This window comes from Miscanthus floridulus, chromosome 7 (genome assembly GCF_019320115.1).
Source record: "Miscanthus floridulus cultivar M001 chromosome 7, ASM1932011v1, whole genome shotgun sequence".
Classification (NCBI taxonomy): domain Eukaryota; kingdom Viridiplantae; phylum Streptophyta; class Magnoliopsida; order Poales; family Poaceae; genus Miscanthus; species Miscanthus floridulus.
The window spans coordinates 199809-223848 of record NC_089586.1 but is presented as its reverse complement, the minus strand read 5'-3'; the positions used below and the strand labels follow the sequence as shown (position 1 = coordinate 223848).

Genomic DNA, 24040 nt, shown 5'->3' with positions numbered 1-24040 from the left:
CATGGCGGGGTCAGCTTGTGGCGACCCTTGTTGCTCTGTGCTAGCCTCAACACCAGGTCGCCTACCTTCAGGTCTCGGCCTCGGACGCGTCGGGCCTGATAGCGCCACAGGCTCTGCTGATACTTGGCTGAGTGTAGTAGCGTGACGTCTCGGGCTTCCTCCAGCTGATCGAGGGCGTCCTCTCGGGTTGTGCGGTTACTTTGTTCGTTATAGGCTTGCAGCCTCGGGGAACCATATTCCAGGTCGGTGGGGAGGATGGCTTCGGCCCCATAGACTAGGAAGAAAGGCGTGAACCTCGTGGCTTGGCTTGGAGTGTTTCTCAGGCTCCAGATGACCGACGGGAGTTCGGCGAGCCATTTCTTGCCAAACTTTTTCAACCGGTTGTGAATTCGTGGCTTGAGGCCTTGTAGGATCATGTCGTTGGCACGCTCTACTTGGCCGTTGGTCCTTAGGTGTCCTACGGCCGACCAGGCCACACGGATGTGGTGGTCGTCGCAAAACATCAGGAACTTTTTGCCGGTGAACTACGTCCCGTTGTCGGTGATGATGGTGTTGGGGACCCCAAACCGGTGGATAATGTCAGTGAAGAACAGCACTGCCTGCTCGGATTTGATTCGATTGATCGGACGGGCCTCGATCCATTTAGAGAACTTGTCGATGGATACCAGTAGATGGGTGTAGCCCCCGGGGGCCTTTTGCAGAGGCCCGACCATGTCGAGCCCCCACACAGCAAACAGCCATGTGATGGGGATGGTCTGCAAGGCCAGGGCCGGGAGATGTGTCTGCCGAGCATAGTACTGGCATCCTTCGCAAGAGTGTACTAGCTGGGTAGCGTCGGCGACCGCCGTCGGCCAGTAGAACCCTTGGCGGAAAGCGTTCCCTACGAGCGTCCGAGGCGCCACATGGTGCCCGTAGGTGCCTGCGTGTAAGTCCCAAAGCAGGGTTTGGCCCGCCTCGGAACTGATGCATTGTTGAAGGACACCTGAGGGACTTCGCCTGTATAATTCGCCATTATAGAGGGCGTAGGTCTTGGCTCGGCGCGCAAGCCATCGTGCTTTAGTTCGGTCGTCGGGAAGCTCCCCCCGATCAAGCCAATCGAGGAACGGGACTTGCCAATCCGCGTCCTGATCAGTCTGCGGAGGTTCGGCGTTGACTTCCATGATCTCGGGCTCGGCCGAGAGGGTCTTGGCAGCAGAGGGGGCATCGGGCTTTGCCATGGGTTCCCCAGGTGGGCCCTCCTCTGCTGTCGAGGTGCAGCCGATGGAAGGTTTGTGAAGGTCTCTGGCGAAGACATTTGGGGGGACCGGGGCCCATGCCGAGGCCATCTTTGCCAGCTCATCGGCGGCCTCGTTATACTTTCGTGCGACGTGATTTAGTTTGAGACCATCGAACTTGTCTTCTAGGCATCGTACCATTTTGCAGTAAGCCTCCATTTTAGGGTCAAGGCAGTTTGACTCCTTCATCACCTGATCTATGATGAGCCGTGAGTCGCCTCGGACATCAAGGCACCGTGCCCCAAGCTTGATGGCGACTTGTAAGCCATTAACGAGGGCCTCGTATTCGGCCACGTTATTGGAGGCGGCGAAGTGGAGCCGCACCATGTAGTGCATGTGTACTCCGAGGGGCGAAATGAAGAGCAGACCCACACCTACCCCGGTCTTCATTAGGGATCCGTCAAAGTACAGGGTCCAGCACTCCATCTGAATTTGAGCAGGTGGTAGTTGGGTATCTGTCCATTCAGCCACGAAATCGGCCAAGACCTAAGACTTGATCGCTTTTCGAGGCGCAAAGGTCAATGTTTCCCCCATGAGCTCGACAGCCCACTTGGATATCCTGCTCGAGGCCTCCCGGTTATGAACTATCTCGCCTAGGAGGAAGGATGATACCACAGTCACTGGGTGCGACTCAAAGTAGTGGCGCAGTTTGCGCCAGGCCAGGACCACGGCGTAGACTAGCTTCTGGATGTGGGGGTAGCGCACTTTGGTCTCGGAGAGCACCTCGCTGATGAAATAGATAGGTCATTGGGTAGGCAGAGTATGTCCTTCTTCCTGCCTCTCTACTACTATGGCGGCGCTGGCCACTTGGGTTGTTGCGGCGACGTAGAGTATGAGGACCTCGTCCATGGCCGGGGGCATCGGAACGGGAGGATTGGTGAGCAGCCTCTTGAGTCTGTCAAGGGCTTCCTCGGCCTTGGGGGTCCAAGAAAAACGCTCGGATTTTCTCAAGAGTCGGTATAGAGGCAAACCTTTTTCGTCGAGGCGCGAGATGAAGCGGCTCAGGGCCACAAGGCATCCCATGACCCTCTGTACTCCCTTGAGGTCTCTGATTGGTCCCATGCTGGTTATAGCCAAGACCTTCTCTGGGTTGGCCTCAATGCCGCGTTTCGAGACTATGAATCCTAAGAGCATGCCTCGAGGGACCCCGAACACACACTTCTTGGAATTGAGCTTGATGCCCTTCTCTCTAAGGCATTTGAAGGTTACCCTCAAGTCATTCACGAGATTCTCAGCCTTTCTGGTTTTGACCACAATGTCATCTACGTAGGCCTCGACGGTCTGCCCGATGTTGTCACCAAAAACCTGGGTCATGCATCGCTGGTACGTGGCACCCGCGTTTCTGAGGTCGAAGGGCATCGTCACGTAGCAGTACATGCCAAACGGTGTGATGAAAGAAGTCGCGAGCTGGTCGGACTCTTTCATCTTGATCTGATGGTAACCAGAGTACGCATCAAGGAAAGATAGGGTCTCATATCCTGCGGTGGAATCAATGATTTGATCGATTCGAGGTAATGGGAAGGGGACCTTTGGACAGGCTTTGTTCAGACTAGTGTAGTCTACACACATCCTCCATTTCCCATTTTTCTTCTTGACTAAAACGGGGTTAGCCAACCACTCTGGGTGGGACACTTCCTTGATGAACCCGGCCGCCAAGAGTTTCTGTACCTCCTCTCCGATGGCCCTGCGCTTTTCTTCGTCGAAGCGGCGCAGGCGTTGCCTCGCCGGTCTAGATCCGGCCCGAATGTCCAGGGCGTGCTCGGCGACCTCCCTTGGTATGCCTGGCATGTCCGAGGGACTCTATGCGAATATGTCGGTGTTCGCACGGAGAAAGTCGATGAGCACGGCTTCCTATTTGACGTCGAGGGTGGCGCTGATCCTCAGCGCTCTAAGGGATCCTCGTGAGTGGCAGCGTATATGTAGGCGTAAGAAGCGGCGGCATTTCTCAACCCAAAGGGGTATGAGGATGGTGCCGTTGCCAGATTCTGCTCCGCCGGGGTCGGTTCTTCGGGGAGTGGTGGAGCGGAGCTTGACGACTAGGCGCCATCGCAAGCCACCGGTGATTTCCCTTTGTCCAAGCTCAGGCCAGACAGGTCCCCGGCCAGGGACCCCGTACCAACAGCTGGTCGTAGGATATCGGCGGGGAGTGGCGTGCCGCCCCGGGTTCACGTAGCGTCGGGGTGGCCCTGCTCGCGTCGTGCCTGGCGAGCGCGGCGAGAGCGGCCGCCCGGGCGCCGCCTGCGCCTGGGCTGCCGGTGCATAACTTCATCGTCGGACGGCGGGGCTCGAGGAGTGAGGAGTACCATGTCATACTCATGCCCTAGAGACATGAACTCTAGGCTCCCAAACTAAACTACGGTGCCGAGACGCAATGGTCGTACCGGGTCTGCCATCCGGAACCTGCTGGGATGACGAAACCGACACGCAGCGCCCCTACCTGGCGCGCCAACTATCGGTGTTTCGGACCGGGGGGTCCTCGACCGACTAGTGAATTTGTTCTGCGTGCTCCCGATTTCGGATGGTGATGCAAAGAGACACAAGGTTTATACTGGTTCGGGCAATCGGCGCCCTACGTCCAGTCTGAGGGATAGAACTTGTATTCCTTGCACCGAAGTGCTCATAGTAGGGGGTTACAAGCTAAGGGAGAGAGGTAACTAGTCCCAGGTCTCGGCAGGGTGTGAGTGGGCCGTCTGAGATGTTGCTCTCAAGCGGCTGGAATGTGTGCATGTGTGTATGTGTTATCCGGTCTTTTTCCTCCCCCCCTAAGAGGCACAAGTCCTCTCCTTTTATAGTTGAAGGGAGGACGAGAGCAGTACATGTATCACTATGCAACGTTGTGCCAATAGGAGTGGCACGTCCGAACCCTGTGGCCCGTTCCGGTGGCGGCGTGGCCGTAGGAGCGATCCGTCCTTGGAATACTGAAGCGGCGTGGTTGTCCCATCAGGTCCTGTGCGTCGTGGGAGCCCCGGGAATATCTCGGAGCGGACATGGCGGCGAACGTGCAAACCCCGATGGACAGATTGTGCGCGAGGCTGAGGCCTGGTCGGTGCCGAGGCTTGTACTGCGGTGGGGGGGTCTCGGCAGGCACGAACCCCGAGATTGCCGAGGCCCCGGTGTACAGTGCCGAGGCCTTGAGCAGGCGGCGGGTCGTGGGTGCAGCGTTAGGACACAGTGGCCGGTAACCCCCGTCATACCCTATCCCAGGCGCTGATCGTGGACACAGTGCTGGGACACAGTTACCGGTAACCCCCGTCATACCCTGTCCCAGGCGCTGATCGTGGACACAGTGCTGGGACACAGTTGCCGGTAACCCCCGCCGTGCCCTGTCCCAGCCGGTATGGCGCTGATGCGACTTCGGGTCGCGTCGGCCATTCTGTGACGTTGAGCCGCTGTCCGGCTGAGATTGCGGGAGTGGTTGAAAGTATTAATGAGACGTGACGCGCTGTCGGGAGGGTCGGCCGAGGCGGGGGGCGACGGACCGCGGACGAGCCGGCCTCGAGCGACACGGAGAATGAGGCCTCGCGCGAGACGGAGATCAGGCTCCTTGCCGAGGCCTCGCGCGAGTGGCCTCGCGCGATACGGAGAACGCGCTTCCTGTCGAGGCCTTCCGTGGAGAGCCTCGGGCGGGGCGGAGACGGCGTTCCTTGCCGAGGCCTTCCCTGGGGAGCCTCGCGCGAAGCGGAGTTGGCGTCAGGATGCCGAGACCTCCTGCTCGAGGCTCGAGGCGAGGAGGGGGAGGACCCGGTGGGCTTGGTCGTGGCGGGTGAGGGGCCCACGACTTACCTTTTAGCTTTTTCTTTTTGGATGGGACTTTAGCAACCAATTTTGATGTTTTGCTTGGGGTACCCCATTCTAAGATACCCGACAAAACCGTTGTTGTATCATCAATGATGCATACACATAGTATAGCTTGTTATGAGGCTTCAAGGACATGCAAAAATGGTTAAGGGAATTTGTACTCGGAATTAACAATGGTAGACAACAACAATAACCATTTAAAGTAGTTTACTCATATGACAACAGGTCAAGTGTGCTGTCAAACACATTGGCATTAAGTTATATGTTGTAAAGGAGAAAATCCAGAATCATTTTGAAAGCATTAAGCATATAAGAACCGAGTAAGTACTTGCGGATCCGCTTATCAAAGGCTTACCACCCAGTGCGTTCAAAGAACACACAGTCGACATGGGTTTACGGGAAAGCTTATGATTTCTGGATACTAAGGGCCTAGAATAAGTTAAAGATCTGTTTCAAAATAGAAAGATGTATTATAGCATGTTAATTTAATAGTGCTGACTATTATGACGAGACATGCTCTATACACTAATCTGTAATGAAATGGATGCCAAGTTAAGTATTTTAAGTTTAAGACTAAGCTTAAAGTATAAGATAAGATAATGGGGGAGAATATTAGGATTGATCTCATCCGACTTCGATCCAACGATCGAGTCGGGCTCCCTTGACCGCGTCCTGATTAGGGGGGCGCTCAACTGACTTCTAAGTCGGCAGATCTCTGTCACATAGCGCTATAAAAGAGAAAGGTAGGGAACGAGGTTGGCTAACGTCCACTAATCCACTGACAACCCCTAGAAGGCCCTATCCGATCATAGGCGCGCTGCTGTGATAGGAAAGCACCGCCGGCCACACGCCTGTCCTTTTGGATTCCTACCGCTCTACGTTGCGTCGCCACTGCCATGACGGCTTCTTCCTCCTCTATCCTCTTCAGCCAAGCCAAAGGTATAGGTCTCTCTAGGTTTTCACATCGATAAACTATACGATGTTTATACCGAATTAGTGAAGTCAACCGCCGCTCTCCTAGATCCTAAATTCTCTATCAGACGCGACTCGACAAGGTCGCCGAGGAGAGCAAGGACGACAAGCTCGCTGAGGAGAGCAAAGGCGAAGTCGTTCTGGAGCAGGAGGAAGCGGAGTACATCGACATCTGCGGCCTGTCCCCCATCGTCGAAACCGGCAGCAAGCCGAGCTCAAGCAGCAGCGGTGATTCGACACGGACAGCGACTCTGCTAGCGAAAGCTACTCCGACAGCGACGAGTGTGTTGATCGCCCAGCTCAAGTTCCTCCCGAGCAGACCATTGCCACGTCTGCGCAGCCACCGTCGGAGCCGGCACAAGTGGTGCAGCAGAGTACCGAAGCAAAGAAGGTCCAAGGCGTCCAGCATGCCGCGCCCAAGGCTGTCTACATGCCCGGTCTGCTCTACAGGGCGAACCTTCGCCGACAGCTGTTGGAGATGGAGAGGGCGGCGCTGCCCGATGAGACCATCCACCCACGGGATCTGCAGCGTCACGGCATCGCGGAGTATGGCCATCCCAGCCTCATGCGGCAGCTCGGGCTCGTCCTCAAGGCCGACGCGTAGGCAGCGCGCGGCGAGCAGAGTGCAGGAGCACGGCAGCTGTAGATTGCAGTTTTTTTGAAAGATCGGCAGCTGTAGATTGTAAGAACATAGAAAGTGGATTGGTGTGATCAGTAGCTATGTTGGACCTGTGACTGTCTCTGATTTTTTTTTTTTTTTTTTTTTGTGTATCATGTAGTGATGATGTAACAATGAATGGAAAATCTTGTGTCAGGCAATGTGCTTAAGTATACTGAGCATGGCTGTTACTTGTTTCGTAACTGAACATGTATAAATTCTTTAGTTGTGGACAAATTTGGATGCAGCAGTAAGACTGTAAGAGCACAGGGGGATTACTTTCAATTCACTAGGCAATCTTATCAGCTAAACTGATGCTAGAATTACAGAAGAAAGATCGTTTTACGCAGAATTATTCAGACCAAAATTGACAGACACACAGGATTTCACTTGGCAACCTTATACAGACTACTGACAAGACCACAACAGCCAGCAAGCTTCCACCATGATTCATAGTCTTGATTCATCTGCTATGAAATGGCTTCGATTAGCAATTCGCAAGCCATGAAGCTTCTGTGTTCTATTAACAAGTTCAGACAAATAGATCAGCACGCACTTGCGCACAAGTAAAAGAAGAATGTAGGACAGCAAGGGATGCTCCCGTCTGCCTAAACCGGGAATACTGTTTAACAGGCAATTGTGTATCACTGCGGATCGGTTATGCCTGACTACAACAATTGCCGTCCGATGCTAGGGAGAAACATAGGGTTATGGTAGTTGCTTACTGTAGAAGCCAACAGCCGCAAATTCACAACAAAACATCTCCACAAACACAATATGGAACATGAATAAAACATGCATACTTCACTATTAAAGGTAGATTCATGTTTGAAGTTCGACACATTAACACCAGACCTAAGTAGCTTCTAATGAACATTCAGGCAGTAGATGCAAGAGGCAGTTCACGCTCCAGTGTTCCGTCAGGTCAGTCCCTGCAATCCTTGCTGCAAGCTCTGAGCAAACATACAAAGGCTCATATCATCATTCTAGTGATTCAGTCTTATCCATCATTCTACCATGGCATCAACTTTCTCCTTCGCAGGTGGTTTTGCATTTTTGGCTTTCTTCCTGCCTGCAGAGTGAATCACCATGATTACATGCCTCAAGCAATACTATCATTTCCAAGAAGGAAATGAAGTTTGAATGTGTTACCATTTACAATTTGAACAACAGGATACCTTTTCCCTTTAATCTCTTGATCTGTATTCTTGAGTTTTTCTTCACACTGAACTTCACTTGAGACTTGCCCTTTGCAGCTTCAGAAGACTCTGTCAATAAAAAAATACCAAAGTAAGAAATGGTGTTGCAGTAATCATCAGATAAATATTCAGGAAAGTTAACACAAGGTCCAAAGGGAAAAAAAAGTTGCCTAGCTAAACACAAGTGGAAATAACATCAAGCAACACACTGAAATAGCATGACAGAAACAATAGAAAGCAATAGAATTCCCTATAGGTAGGTCGTAAGTGGGTCAACCTAAGACCAGGTACCCAAGTTAGAAGTCTATTTTCTTTGTGAAAATAAAAAGTACACCATGGTCACATCCCTGATCAAACAATGTCGGGAAGTTGAAAACATTGTGAGCAAGCTAATAGATCTGACACAAATGAGAGGCAAATGAAGCTAACTTTCTACAAAAATGCCGACTAAAATTTATTGCAGACATTAGATCGTACAAATAGTTCCACTATGAGATTAGATGGGCAGCTCTTCATCGGTATTCATATTAAGCATGTCTCTTATGTTTATCTCTGCCAATTAAAATAATAGATATACACAAAAATCGAGCATATTTCCTGAAACCAAGAATCTCTCAATGCATCGTCTCCCTTCTCTTTTCTTGGAGAAGATCAAACAGTTCAACCATATGTTTTAACTTTGTTTGCATAATGGTGCAAAGCCTTCGAAAGCTTCAGCAATAAAAGTTAAACTACAATAGGTACTAACAGATATATTAGCATGGGTAGGCATATTTTTCACTACACTTTAGCAGCCAATAATTTAGCTTCTCTTATTTGATTAGCCTGTCTACAGAGTACAGACAATGCAACACTAGAAGCTGTATTGAAAGGATAGGGGCAGTTGCTGTCTTGAAATATATTTCATCACAATAAACAGGAATAGCTTTGTTTGGTACAGTATGTTTTTATAGATACTCTCTGTTATAATGTGAATGGACAATAAAAGTTACAAACACAAAGAAGGCTAACTTTCCCTAGAGGTGCAAATCTAGAGCACTCTGAGCACAATACACTAAAACACCTTACTTTCCTGATCTGCAACACTATACTAAACAGAAACCTACGTTTTCAAGTCTTTGAATCTACTAGAAGGACAAGCTTAACATAAATAGGTGGAGCTAACACCATGATTAACAGTGCCTCATGTTGCCATCAGTCCTGTAGTCTCAACTCCAACTAACTACTGTTGCATCAGTGCAATCAGTGCTACATTTATATATATTAGCATTAAATCAGGTACTCTGCTGGTATAACCAGTATTATGTTACAACAGCATGGGAAAGATTGCAGGGCATCCGAGTTATTGGTGACTTGGTGAAGCTGCGACCCTGTGACCTAAGACAAGCATCACAGTTGCATATGACCCAAATCACAACTCGTTTCCAAATGCCAAAATGAAACATCAACAAGCATAAGGCAATGGAAATTGTCAACAGCACAAACAACTTTTTTTTTCATGACCAAAGATGCAATAGCCAGGAATATGAGAATGGTCACCAAATATCTAATTTGCTCACCAAATGGAGGGTCAAGTTTACACACTCAAACGGTCAGTTATCCCTCAAGTGTAACTTTCGATTGATACAGGACTGCTAAAAATCTTTACAGAGCCACTAATTATCCTACAAATACACGAACCACACAATCATTAACTGTTGCAATTATTACTAACCGTCCAAATAGCCAGTCTAGGTCAATCCTTTGCAATCACCACTACACCAATTCTCCAAAATCCGATCTAACTCAATCGAAACAAGCAATCGTCCCTAGAATCTCTCACCTTCAGCAGAGACCATGTCGACATCTCCCATATTGTTCTCCAGCGCCTTAATCATCGCAGCCTCTTTCTGCTCCTGCACAGCAATAACCCACCAAAAAACATCAGAGAAGCCAAACAATCGCACGAAAGACCTCCTAGCTAAGAAAAGCCACCAGACTTACCCGGTTGAGGCGGCGCTCGAGCTTGCGTTTCCGCTTGCCGGACATGGAGACGGGCGCGGTCCGCTGCTTGAGCTTGCCGGTGCCGGGCTCCCCATGCGCGGCGCGCTTGCGGTCCTGCTTCCACTGGCGCTTGTTCTTCTGCACCACGTTGTACTTGGCCATGGCGTGGCGGCGGATAGGTCTCGCACGCGCCGCCGCGGGAGAGGAGGGGAGAGAGAGGAAGACGAGCAAACCCTTCGGCCTGGGCTTTAACCCTCCCCCCAACCTGCCTCAAGATCCGTGCAAGGACACGCGGCTTTCTCCTAACCCCCTCACCCCGGTCGCCTGGAGATTCGTGCGAGAAAGACGTGGTGACGTGGCGACTCCGACTCGGTTTGCTCGGGCATGCGCGTCAGCTCTCTCCGGCTCGGACATGCTCGTTTCCTTGTCCGAACCCGGCAAGCAAATGGGGCTCACGGCGCGCTCATAAAAGGCGCCTGCTGGCCTCCAAAACGAACACCGCGCGCACTTGCAGTACGTGACATACTGACATGGCGACCATGGCTCGCATCCTGCTCGCCGCCTTAGTGGCGATGCTGCTCATCGTCGGCCCGTGCCATGCAAGGCCGGCGCCGGAACAGACGGCGAAGTCATCGACAGTGGAAGAGAAGGCGGTGGTGGACGGCATCACTGCCATCTACAACTTCGGCGACTCCCTGTCGGACACCGGTAACCTGCTTCGCGAAGGCGCCACGGGCATGCTGCAGCACACCACGGGTCTTCCCTACGGGTCCGCCATCGGCGGCGCCACCGGGCGATGCTCCGACGGGTACCTCATGATAGACTATCTCGCGAAGGATCTCGGCTTGCCGCTGCTGAACCCGTACCTCGACGAGGGCGCCGACTTCTCACACGGCGTCAACTTCGCCGTGGCCGGTGCCACGGCCCTCGACGCGGCGGCGCTCGCCAGGAGAGGGGTCGCCGTCCCTCACACCAACAGCTCTCTGGGCGTCCAGCTGCAGCGGTTCAAGGACTTCATGAGCGCCAACACCCGGTCCCCGCAGGAGATCCACGAGAAACTGGCTCATTCGCTGGTCATGGTGGGGGAGATCGGCGGCAACGACTACAACTACGCCTTCTCGGCGAACAAGCCGGCGGCCGGCGGCGCGCGCAGCATCTACAACTTGGGCCGCATGGCGACCGGCGTGGTTGAGGCGATGGCGCTCGTCCCGGACGTAGTGCGGTCCGTCACGAGCGCGGCAAGGGAGCTCCTCGACATGGGCGCGACGCGGGTGGTGATTCCGGGCAACTTCCCGCTTGGGTGCGTGCCGAGCTACATGGCGGCGGTGAACGAGACGGACCCGGCAGCCTACGACGCCAACGGCTGCCTGGCGGCGCTGAACCTGTTCGCCCAGATGCACAACGTGCTGCTGCAGCAGGGCATCCGGGAGCTGCGCCGGTCCTACGCGTCGGCGACCATCTCCTACGCCGACTACTTCTACGCGTACGTGCGGATGCTGAGGAACGCCGGCAAGGCGGAGTTCGACGAGGCGGCGCGGACCGAGGCGTGCTGCGGCGCTGGCGGCGGCGCGTACAACTTCGACATGGACCGGATGTGCGGCGCGCCAGGCACGTCGGTGTGCGCGAGGCCCGACGAGCGCATTAGCTGGGATGGCGTGCACCTGACGCAGCGCGCCAACAGCGTCATGAGCGACCTGCTCTACCACAAGGGCTTCGCGTCCCCAGCGCCGGTGGAGTTCCCGCGTACTTGAAGTTGAAGATCGACACGCGTCCTTCATTACTCGTTAATGCCTGGATAGCTAGTGAAAACTTCTACCCAACAATAGGTCGTTTTGGGTCCTCTCGATAACTGAATTTTCCGATACATTTTAGTTGTCTTCTATCTATATTTACATTGTGTTATCACTATATTTACAATAAATTTTTGGTGTAATTTATTGAATAGAGTGATATAATTTAGGGATAACACAACTTTTATTTCTATAGTTTGCGGATCCTAGAAAATATATGCCATTTTTCAGAAAATTTTACAAATTATTTATGTGCGCTACAGATATACCAGAGAAATATATGACAGACAAACAAAAATTGCAAATATTTGCAAATCGAATCGCGGACGGGAGGGGCCGCGCCCGCGCAAACGCCGAGGACGGCCATGGCAGTGGGAGCAGCGGCCGTGGCAGAGGGCGGCATGGGGGGTGGGGGGGGGTCGGTAGCGGCGGACGGCTGGTGCCGGGGGGAGGCCGCAGACGGTTGGATGGCTGCTCGCCTGCTCACACCAGAGGATTGAGAGGGAGGGCTGCTCCCACCCGTCCCCCCGGCCCCGGCCTCCAGTGCCATGTGCGGCGGTGCTGCCGGACGTCGGGCACTGGTGGGACCCAATGAGGACGGATGGCTGTAGAACAAGGGAGGCGGCGGGCTCCACCGCTCTAGCGCTCCGGTTGCAGTGGTGGCGCAGATCGGCGATTGTGGTGTCTGGCGTGGAGGGCGGCGGAGGACGGGAACGAGACTATGGGAGCCATCACCCTCGGACGGCCATGGCACGCCATGGCACGGCATGGACTGCCAAAAATTCGGTTGCTGCCTTCTCCCAAAACATCCACATGACGGATAGCAATTCTCTAGCTAGTATGGTGTTCCGAATTTTGTTTTCTACTTTCTCTCATGTTGCGTAATTTTGTCTCTCGATGAAAGTAAAAAATAATGCTTGTGCTAGGGTCAGAGCTACATAGAGTCATTATTAGGATTAGCCGACCCCTATAGATTATTGAGAATGCTATATAAACTGTCCATTAACTACTATAGGTTTATAACTCATGATTTGTCTTCCGGAGACACTAGTGTCCAGATGTCCAGACGTAGCATTTCCCTTGCCCGCGCCCGACGCAACTCCCACACCAGCACCAATCCCGCTCCGGATGTGGCGTTCGTCCGGACAAAGCTCCCTCGCCCACGCCCGGCGCAGCTTCCTCGCCGGCGCCCATATTCACGCTCCCTAACCCACCTGATGTGCCACGCCCAGGCCCACCCCGCTGCCCAACCCGCCCGATCCGTCGTGGCATCCCGTCCCTACTGCTCCCGCGTCCACGGCCTCCATCTTCGCCACACCAGGGTGCCGTAGAAGCCGGCCTTCTTTGTGTCACTGCTCGAGTAGCAACACGACCACCGAGGGCCTAAGCTTCCTCCACACCAACATCCAGATATACTTTTACAACACTCAGATGAAAAAGAATTGTAACATACATCTGAAAGAGAGAAAATATTTGGGACATACACTTACAACACAACCATTACAACATATGCAATATCTAGATAAAACACTTGCAACATACGTCTAAAACAGATAAATATTTTAAACGAACTCTTCCAACATACGTGTATAGCCATTGCAACATGTGCAACATCTGGATGTACCTTTACAATATCCATATGAAATACTTGCAACATGTGGCAGAACCATCTAATCTAATGCCTCCCAGGAGTACTTAGGCTTTCATTAGATACTAAGTACTCAAGGAAGAACACTAAATTACGTAGTTCTGTCGAGCACACCCCAAGGGAGAACCCAAAAATCCATATTTTTCCATCAGGATCACAAATGAGAGAATAAAGCTTACAATATTCTTAAGTCATTTCTTACGTCACTTTCCATGCAACATTATAGTATAATATTTCTTGTTTATAACAGCGGAATATAACCATGTTATCAGAGTTTCAGCGGAAACAAAATCATTTAATGACAAGTTAAACAATAACATGATGATCCGTTATATACATCATAACAGGTTATAAGTTTTTTCATTGTAAAATATTTTGAGTGGCATTTTTAAATAAACTCTATGTCTGCAACGTTAAGGACATCCTCGCTGAGCCCACCAAGAGGTTCCCACACACAAGTGTCAGCTTTAGCATCCACCTGTCACCTACAACTGGGTAGAACAAACCCTGAGTACTCAATTATACTCCGCAAGGCTTACCCGTCAAGAGAAAAGAATAGACTCCAAGGATATGCAAGGCTATCTGACTTGTGGGTTTATTGCATCTTCAATAGGCATTACTAAGTGTGCATCCTTATATTCAATTTTATTAGCAATCATCATTAGTTTATTAACTAACCATTCTATGTAAACACATGTACTACTTTCAAGCAGATGGTAAGCAATCTGAACCATTTTACCATCTTTTATATTCTAGTTCTTACTATGGTGCTAGATCGTAGACAAGTCGTACCGTACTACATGGTGATTCGCGAATCAATGTATCCCAATTGGGTACCCTAAAACACACACCTCGCTTATACCCTAGGCACAAGTAGGACCAACCCACCACTTTCCTGTCAAGAGATCCAGGTCCCCGTCCAAACTTGGACTCCAAGCCCCCACACCTGAGTTCCGGACTCAGTGTGGTGCTTAGACCTCCACCATCCCCGCCTCCAATCAGTCGGTCCAGAAAGAGCCGAAACCCACAACAAGAGAGCAACGAGCCTTTCCGCTCCCATAAGCAAGTGCCATCCGATGCAACAGACAGTCCTTAACCGATACAGGTGGAACAAGTGCTATCCGAGCCTCGCTCGAATGCCAAACCAAGTCCAGATCCAAAGTCATTCTGCTCGGTCTCCAATTATCATTCATATATATTCCATGTGATAGTAATATAATAACAACAATAATATTTTTTTATCTCTCGCGAGTAACAGGCAATCACTCGACTTCTACCGGAGTCTTGTAGCATAGCAATCTACACGATCCTATCATACTAGTAAGACTCATAGGATAAAGATATATATATATATATGCAAGTGTGTTTCATTCAAGTCCTTAAACTTAATGCACAAGCATAAAATAAAGTGTAAAATAATAGGGGTTATGCACCGGGGCTTGTCTGGGCAAGATGTAAATAAGGATTAGCATTCCATCATGGTGACACGATCATCAAGGCACCATCTTTTTACGCTACTTCGGTCATCTCCATGATCCATCGTTGTTCCTATTATAATATACGTGGATGCAACGCAGAGACACAATTAATCATTGGTAACTGCAACTCTATAATACAATTACGCTCCGCGAGCTAACGAGCTAGCTTAATGACTGACATACTAGTCTATATATTCACGTCGCCAAGTAAGGCTTGTTTCTGGGGGAAAAAATCATTCTACAAACCCTCAATTATTTATGACATGTGATTGATTAAATATATATTTTCGTACTAGGGCTCATTTAGCTACCTTAGCAAACTAATTATTATAGAGCTACAAAAATTACAGAAAGCACATAATAATATTGTGAAGCTACTATAAATTTTTCAAAGCTAACACTATCATTATTTTGCCACAAAAATTCCTACAAGTTCATACTTTAATAATTTTAGAGCATGTTAAAACATTTAAAGCATCCATGAAATATTTTAGAACCACGTGAACCAAGTACACTAGTAGGTAGACCATGATTTTAGAAGCTTAACAAAATTAGTTTCACAATTTTTGGTCAACTACACGAATTTATATTGAATTCACAAGTTTGGCCTAGAAACTAAATTAGAAAATATTTTAGAAAAAGAAAGGGGTCGGTGTCAAGTAACTCGACCTAGCGGCCCAATGGCCCCGTGCGGAGCGTGGCCGAGCAAACAGGCTGGCCCAGCGAGCGGCCTACGATGAAAGAGCCCCACGCGCGCTGGCATTTTTACAAAAGGGCCCTCGGATTTCGATCGAATCCTCCCACGGTCCAAACACTATTTATCTCTTTCTCTAATATTCCCACTTAACCACTTGGGTTTCCTCTAATCCTTGATGTGTGGTCCGTGACAGCGGCGCGCGTGACGGCGCGGCACCCTCCGGTACTCGACGGTTACGCCGGGCACCTACGGGGGTCTCCGGTGGCCTGGGGTGGCCGAGCATCTAAGTTACTACGGTACGCGTCTAGGGGCGGTGGTTGGGGACTCAGAGAGGCACTGCAGCCTAGCCGACCATGGTGGCTACTAGAGTAGCATGGTTCATGGTGGTCGGCGAGGCTGTTTTGATGAACTAGAGCGGCGATGAGGACAACGGGAGGTGAGGGAGCAACAGGAGATTACCACGAGTCTAGCCGAGGTGACTATTGAATCGGAGGCGGCTCGAGTAGGTCTAGCCACGTGCACCTATGTGGTACGGCGGCATTCTGAGCGTGGCATGGATGCGTCAACTCATCACCGGTGAGGGTTCTGGCCAAGCTGAGGCGAGCACCAGATAGAGGAGGTCACGATGAGTTCAAGCCATCAATTGAACTACTATGGGTGACAAGAGACTCACCCCCAACCAGGCTAAGGCATGACGATGAAACTGATCGGCGGCGAGCAAAACTTAAAACTAGCCGGCAATAAAGCTTGGCTATGCCTTGGTGCAGGTCGGGCTATTAGCTAGCTTTCACACCTAGCTATTGGGGCATTGAATCGAGGTCCGATATCCCGTGCTGCGCGAATTAAACTCGTGCAGTGGTGCGGTTTTGTCGACGGCAACGGTAGATGGGGCAGTGGTTTTGCGACAAGGGCAGCAACACAATGGGACAATGGAGGTAGGTAGTGACTCGACGGTAGGTGGATCGAGTGGTTGAGACGGGTGCCACATCGGCTAGCTTTGGCGCTTGGCTGGTAGTGGCCAGCGGCCTCGCGTGCGGCAGCGTGTGTAGTGGCATAGCAGCGTAACAGCACGACCGAGCACGCACGGCACAGGTGCAGGCACGGCACAACACCGTACGGCGGCAGCAGCAGCATGATGGCCCATGACGTGGCATATGCGCGCCGGCCCATGGCCTCACGCGGTGACGACGCAAGGAGCGTAGCTAACGACACAGGCAGCCATTCCATTGACGTGCATGACTTTTAAAGCGCCGACCAAAATCAAACTAACTCGGTAGAGACCAAACCAATTCGACAGGGCTCAAGATAGTACTAAGGGCTATTAAGAGGAGCATCAAACGCAAACTTAGATGGATTAGCGAGAGAGATAGAGACACGCCAAAATAGGTTCGCTAAGCAGTGCGCTTGTTCATGAACTGAGTCCAAAACAAGGCCAACAACAAGTTCTATGAAAGTTTGAGCAATTTTTAAAACACCAACCCAAATTCAAACTAGCCCATGAACTACCCCATGCTAAAGTACTCACTATGGTACAACCAATAGTGCAAAAACACGAATCTAGTGTTTAAGAAATTTGATTAAAATTTAAATGCCAAAATGGCATCATCATTAGGTTTTCACACTTGCTCATTTTAGTTCTAGAGGCTGCAATTAAATTCCAAATTCAATCCTTGAGCTATCAAAAATACTATTGAACAACATTTATTTACCGAAACAAAAGTTGCATTTCCATCTACCAAATTTGTACTTCCAACTTTATTTAAGTGTCACACACATGTTCTATAGTATTTTTGCTTAATAAGAATTGGTTTTAAACCCTAAGTGATATAACATGACTATTGAATCAACTTTCGTTTAGCATTTTTGTTGACCGTTTTGAGTTACAAAAAATTGATCTACACACTTTATCACATGCATTGTCACATAAACATAATACTCATGACATAGTTTAGCAAGTTGTTTAAATGGTAACACCGAGGGTGTTACACAACATATCTTCGAAACATCTAAAACAACTGGAACATACATTTGTAACACATATTTTTAGCGCAACATAGGGCGGCTGACTCGTCGAACTCACACATGGAGGCACCCCACGCAACCAGGAAAATAGCTTCAACGTGGGCGCGCGCGGTCGGTACAGTGGTTGTTTCCGCTTGTCCGGAGTCAACAGACATGCTGCATTGCATGACACGACACCGGTGGCTACTGTTTAGGGAGTCACAACGATAGCCATACACGTACACATGAGGAGAGTGAGAGGCGATGTAAAGGCCGTCGGTTTTGGATCCAACGATTCATTATAGCAAGGAACTTGGAACAGTTGTAGTGTTTTTGGGATGAATTCTTCACTGATTTTATGCAACCACAAGAATTTTACCAAACTTTGCGAAAGAGAGCCTACTATGCTGGCGATCAGCCTTCTATGTGAATGGAGACACTAGCGTCTAGACATCCGGATGCAGCGTCCGTCTGGACGTAGCTCCCTTGCCTGAGCTCGATGCAGCTCCCTCGCCATCACCAGTGCCGCTCCTGATGTGGCATTCGTCCAGACAGAGCTCCCGCACCCGACGCAGCTCTCTCGCCCATGCCTATTCCACTCACCATCCTAGATGTGCCACGCCCATCCTGCCCAATCTGTCGTGAGATTCTATCCCCGCCACTCCCGCATCCACGGCCTCCATCTTCGCCACATGAGGGAGCTGCAGCAGCCGGTCTTCTCCGTGTCACCGCTCGGGCAGCAGCACGACCACCGAGCGCTTGGGCTTCCTCTATATTTTTTTATTTTTAACTTTTTCTTAAAATAGTTTTAAAAATTAACACCATTTTTTATTTCTGAATCTAGCCCGTTTGGTCGTGCCTAAGTCCCTGGCATGGCCAAAACACGATGTCGCATCACATCCATCAGCGCGGCACGATCTGCCACGGTGGACAGCGATTCCCAGCTAGAAAAGCTTGTCGTGCCACTTCTGTTGACGTGACAGCACTGTAGCATCGCGCCAACTAGACTGACATGGCAAGCGCAAACTAGAAAAATTATATCTTTTTCAAATGACTTGGATGAAAATGATGTTTATATAAAAATTATAGCTCTCCATGACTTTCTAGTCTTGAGGTTTTTTTAATTTGAGAAAGTTAAGATGCTAAAAAAAATTAAACAAATGTTCAGCTGTATATTAACTAATCACATACAAGTGTCTGTCGTCTTTGAAAAATCATATCTTTCTTATATAGTGTTAAATGGAGATATTTTCTATATGAAAGTTGTAGCTCTAGTTGGGATCTACAACTTCATAGTTTCGAGTTTTTTTTATTTAAGGTCGTTAAGATATTAAAAAATAATATAATTTTTTAGCAACATATTAATCACGTATAAGCTCTTATTGCCTTGAAAAATGAATATCTTTTGCACAGTGTCAAATGAAGATACTTTTTGGTGCTACATCTTGACTAGAACTACCTCCGCGCCGATGCATGTGGCGCGGCAGCGTGTTTTGATCGCGTCAGGGACTTAGGTGCGGCCAAATGGGTTAGATTTAGAAATAAAAAGCAACCGTGTTAATTTCAAAAACTATTTTAAAAAAGGTTAAAAAGAAAAAAAATCTTCCTCCACACCTACATCCAGATCTACTTTTGCAATACTCAGATAAAACAATTGCAATATACGTCTAAAACAGATAAAATATTTGGAACGTACACCTGCAATGCTGCAACATACCCATTGCAACATGTGCAAAATCTAGATAAAACATTTGCAATATACGCCTGAAACGAATGAAACATTTTGAACAAACTATTGCAACATAGGGGTATAGCCATTGCAATATGTGAAACATTCATATAAAACACTTGCAACGTACCTCTGAAACAACTAGAACATACGTTTGCAACATGTGTTTTCAATGCATCATGGTGCGGGCAGCCAGAACAATGGATGGTGGCACCCGATGTGGTGGAGGTGGAGGCGTGGACGGGGGGAAATGGCTGCAACACGGGCGCGCTCAGTTAGTACGATGGTTGTTTTCGCATATCCGGAGTCAACAGACATGCTGTGTTGCATGACACAACACCGATGGCTAGCCACGGAGATAGGCGTACATGTACACGCGAGGAGCATGAGAGGCGATGTGAAGGCCGGCGGTTTTGGAATCAATGTTTCATCGTACCAAGGAACTTGGAACGGTCGCGGTGTTTTTGGGATTAATTCTTCATTCATTTTATGCAAACACATGAATTCCACTAAACTTTGTGAAAGAGAGAGCCCACTGTGCCGGCGACCAACCTTCTATATTAATGGAGACACTAACGCTCAGATGTCCGGATGCGGCGTCCGTTCGGACATAGCTCCCTCGCCCACGCCCGACGCAAGCCCCATCGCCCACGCCCATCCCACTCCCCGTCCCTATGGTAGAACCACACGAAATAACGCATTTACAGAGGCGCTTGTCTTCCACTAACACTAAGCACCCTGAAAGCAAGCTACATCGAGTGGGTTTCGTCGGGCACACCCCAAGGGAGAGCCCAAAAAGTCCACATTTTTTTCCCAAGGATCCAATAATAAGAACGAGTTACAATACTTAATCCATTTCATACATCCAGAGTTCTTAGAAATATATTGTTACAATACCAAATTTAGAGTACAGAATATTAAACAGCGGAATGAAAATACATATCTATCGATAACGAATAAGGATCCGTCTATGCCCACCAGATGAATCCTTCACACAACGGCTACTCCTCAAGCATTACCTGCAACAGGGATAAATAAACTCTGAGTACACAATGTACTCATAAGACTTATCCAACTAGTGAAAATACTTTCCTGACTCCAAGGGATATGATAAGCTTTATGGTTTGTTGGGTTTGTTTTTGTAGAAAGCAATGCTAATAGTAGATCCTTATTTATGTTATTATTAGCGATCATGATTAATTCTTTATCTAGCCATTCTATATAAGCACATGTTCTATTTTCAAGCAAGAGTTGAGCAAACAGTTCCATTTCATCACCTTTATCTTTTAGTTCTTACTACGGTGCTAGACTATAGAAAAGTCATATCGGATTGCCCGATGATTCGTGAATCAATACCCCCAGCTGGGTACCTCTAAAACATATGCCCCGCTTGTACCCTAGACACAAGTAGGATCAACCCATCACTCTCCTATCAAAGGGTCCAGGTCCCCATCCAAACTTGGACTCTGAGCCCCTGCTCCTAAGTCTCAGACTTAGTGCGGTGCTTAGACCTCTACCATCTCCACCTCCAATCAATCAGTTCAGAAAGAGCCAAAACCCACAATAAGAGAGCAACAAGTCTTTTCTGCACCCATACCCAAGTATGTGCTCGGGATAATAAGTCTGTGACTTGCCTAAAACCTAATGCAATGATCGATCCTTAACCGACATAGACAGAGAACAAGTGTAACCAAGCTATGCCCTGTTGGCCGTAGGACACAACCTCTTACACTCATCAATACCCAAACCATATCCCTATCCGGTTACCATTATTCCTTTCCACCATTTTATCATGAGTGATCATAATTATCATCTATTATGAGTAACGACAGGTTACTCACGCTACCGATACCCTAAGCATAGCAGCTACTCGACCTATACTAGTAGGACTCATAGGTAAGTATATCTATGCATGTAGTTTCCATAAAATGCATATAACGTAAATGCACATCATATATATATATTCACTAATCATTTAAAAATAGGGGTTATGCATCGGGGCTTGCCTTTAGCAGGCGGTGTGTCAACAAAGTCAGTGATGAATGGCTCCAGGGCTCCCTCCTGTATGAGAATCTCCTCCTCATACTCCTCAATAATCTCCTCATAGTCCTATTCGTCCACAGGCACAAACTCTACTAACTCGTTATCTACATGCATGAAATGATGATGCAATACTTAGTAATACGACAACAGCAACTCTTAAAATAAAATACACCCATCAAGCTACTAAGCTAGTCCTACCGACTAAGGTGCTAGCTATTCTATTTATCTACCTACTCTAGGGCTACAAAAATTATAGTAAGCACATAATAATCTAATGAGCCTACTGTAAAAATTTCATGGCTAAAGCTATCACCAATTTGCAACAAAAAAATCCTATAAATATTAAGCTAAATAATACTAAGCTTTCTAAAGTGAATTTATGAGTCTATCATTACCATAGCTAATTATAAACTAACTGCACCAACAGATAGATAGCATTTTTGTGAACCTAACAAATTTTGTTTCACTATTTTTGGACACATATAGAATTTACTATAATTTTTCAAAGTTCAGCTCAAAACTAAATTGAATAAACATTTATCACTTCACTAGAAAAAGGAAAACCGAATCCACCCACGTGGCCCATCGCGCGAGCGGCTTGGCCCACTCCCACGCAGTGCACGTGCCTACGTGACCCACCAACGCGGCCCACGCGGTGGTGGCCTAGGCACGCGACGACGGCCCGCGATGGGGAGGCCCGCGCGCGATGGCCGTTTTGCGAAAACGTCCCCGACCTACCGACAAATCACCCTGAGACATACGGCACTATTCCTATAGTCATCTACTTTGTAGATAAGCCCTCAGACCACTCTGTCTTCGCAACAGCGATACCCGGTGGTCACGCCGGCCAGACCAGCACCTCCCCGCCCCCAATAGCGAGTCAATACCAGCCTAGGCGCGAATGTGAAGCATTGGGCGAAGAAAGCACGAGCCAGGATGCCGCAGTAAAGCCGGACCACGGCGGCGGAGCTCCTGCAACAAGGTGGTGGTGTTCCGGTGAGTCACAACAACATCGGAGTAAATAGGGTAGCGAGTGAGCTCCAGGCACTCACCATGGACCAAGACGAGGTGGTGGTTCGACCGGAGGTGGCCCGAGCCAAGCTGGCCGCGTGCACACGGACGGGTGCGGTGGTGCACCGCGGTGGCAAAGCTGCGTCAGGTGTGGCTAGAGGGTGGTAGCGACTTGGCAAGGGTGCACCGGGTGATGAGTAGGTGGAGGTGAAGCTAGCGGGGCAACGAAACGAACATGAGCAGCTCTGGATTAGGGGCCTTGCCGTCGACGCGTGCCGAGATGGACTTAACGACCCGGCGAGAGGAAAGCTCCAAATTGGAGCATGGCTCAGTGAGTAACACCGCACGATGGGGTCGGGTGGCTGGCTGACTACACCGTGAAGCCATGGACAAAGCTAATTGGACTGAGGTGGCTCCACCAGGCCGAATTGAAAGGCGTGGGTCTGGCGACAGAGGAACAGGGGAAAAAACTGGCATGGCTTGGCTTGTTGCTGCTGTGGCGGGACATGGCTGTCCACTCGACGCACAAGCGTGCATGTGCTATAGGGCGATGGGGGGGGGCAACGAAACATGCTTTAGACAGTGGCCGCATGGCCATAAATCGCAAGCCGATGACGATGGTGCGGCCCTATGCACCATAGTGGCTGGCACCGGTCTATGGGAGGCAGCAGCATAGCGTTGCATCGAGCGTGGATGTGATGGCAATGCAGGCGGGGCAAGCCCACGCGTGGCAAGGCGACGTGCGGGTAGGGCCATGCGTCGGCCATACAGGCCAAGTGTGGCCACGCGTGCACGGTCCCACGTAGGCGAGCGTGAGGCGGTAGAGCGGCCAGGCGAACGCGACGGCGGTGGTAGAGCGACTCAGGCGACTCAGCACTTGCGGCCGCAGGCTAGCAGCAGCAGTGGTGACGCGATGCAACGGAGGCAGCGACACTGGCGAAGAGGCGGACAGCAGATTGGCCAGGGCTAGTGGGCCCAGTGACAACGGCGGTGGTGGCCGAAGCGGACCAGGCCACCGGGCAGTGGATGTGCGTGTGCGTGATCGCGTGCTCGGGACACGTGCAACGGCAGTGTGGGCCTACGCGGCGGTGTGCACGTGTGTGCGCTTGGACAAGCCAGTGCTGCGGCGCCGAGCCAACCTGAAGCCTGGTGACCGCGTCCAGATGCTGAAGCCGATCGAGAACATGCCCTACACGCTTTTTAAAGTAGTCCCAAAAATCCATCTCAGTGGTCCAAGTTGCTAAACCACCTATTTTACACTCAAGATGGCATGTCAAGCTACTAAAACAAATCCTAAGACCATACCACTACTTAGCCTGATTCTTCTACAAAAATTGTCAAACTTAGCTTCGTCAAAGCATTTTTCGACTTAGGAAATTCGACAAAGTCTCGATCGATTTCGCGTCGAATGCGATTTCCAAGCTATTAAGTAAGCTAGCTAGTGAATCCCATTCTCGACCGCAAGTATTTCATTGTCACCTATGAATCTTATACTACAAACTTTATTAAAGTTCTGTATGTGCATTCTATAATATTTCTGTTCAATAAAAAATTGTTTAAAACCCTAAGTGATAAAACACGACATGGAATGTAACTTTCGTTTCACGTTTTCGATGGTCGTTTCAAGTTACGTACATTGCTTTACACTCTATATTACACACATTTACACATAAATATGACACTCATGCAGTGTTTTAGCAAAATACTATACATTGTAACACCGAGGGTGTTACAGTCCCGCCCGATGCATCTGGCCCTA

The 24040-nt window shown here is 49.5% G+C and overlaps 2 protein-coding genes across 2 annotated transcripts; one reads left to right on the top strand and one right to left on the bottom strand.

Annotated features, from left to right (window-relative positions):
* Window positions 1-7482: 7482 nt before the first annotated feature.
* Window positions 7483-10119, bottom strand: LOC136462296 (uncharacterized). The gene is made up of 4 exons (XM_066461402.1): window positions 9885-10119; window positions 9724-9796; window positions 7881-7970; window positions 7483-7774 (listed from the first exon to the last, which is right to left on the bottom strand). The coding sequence occupies exons 1-4, from the start codon at window positions 10044-10046 to the stop codon at window positions 7710-7712; spliced, it is 390 nt and encodes a 129-aa protein (XP_066317499.1). The 5' UTR covers window positions 10047-10119; the 3' UTR covers window positions 7483-7709.
* Window positions 10120-10414: 295 nt separating this feature from the next.
* Window positions 10415-11635, top strand: LOC136462295 (GDSL esterase/lipase At5g03980-like). Its single transcript, XM_066461401.1, has one exon. The coding sequence runs from the start codon at window positions 10415-10417 to the stop codon at window positions 11633-11635; it is 1221 nt and encodes a 406-aa protein (XP_066317498.1).
* The last annotated feature ends 12405 nt before the right edge of the window (window positions 11636-24040 follow it).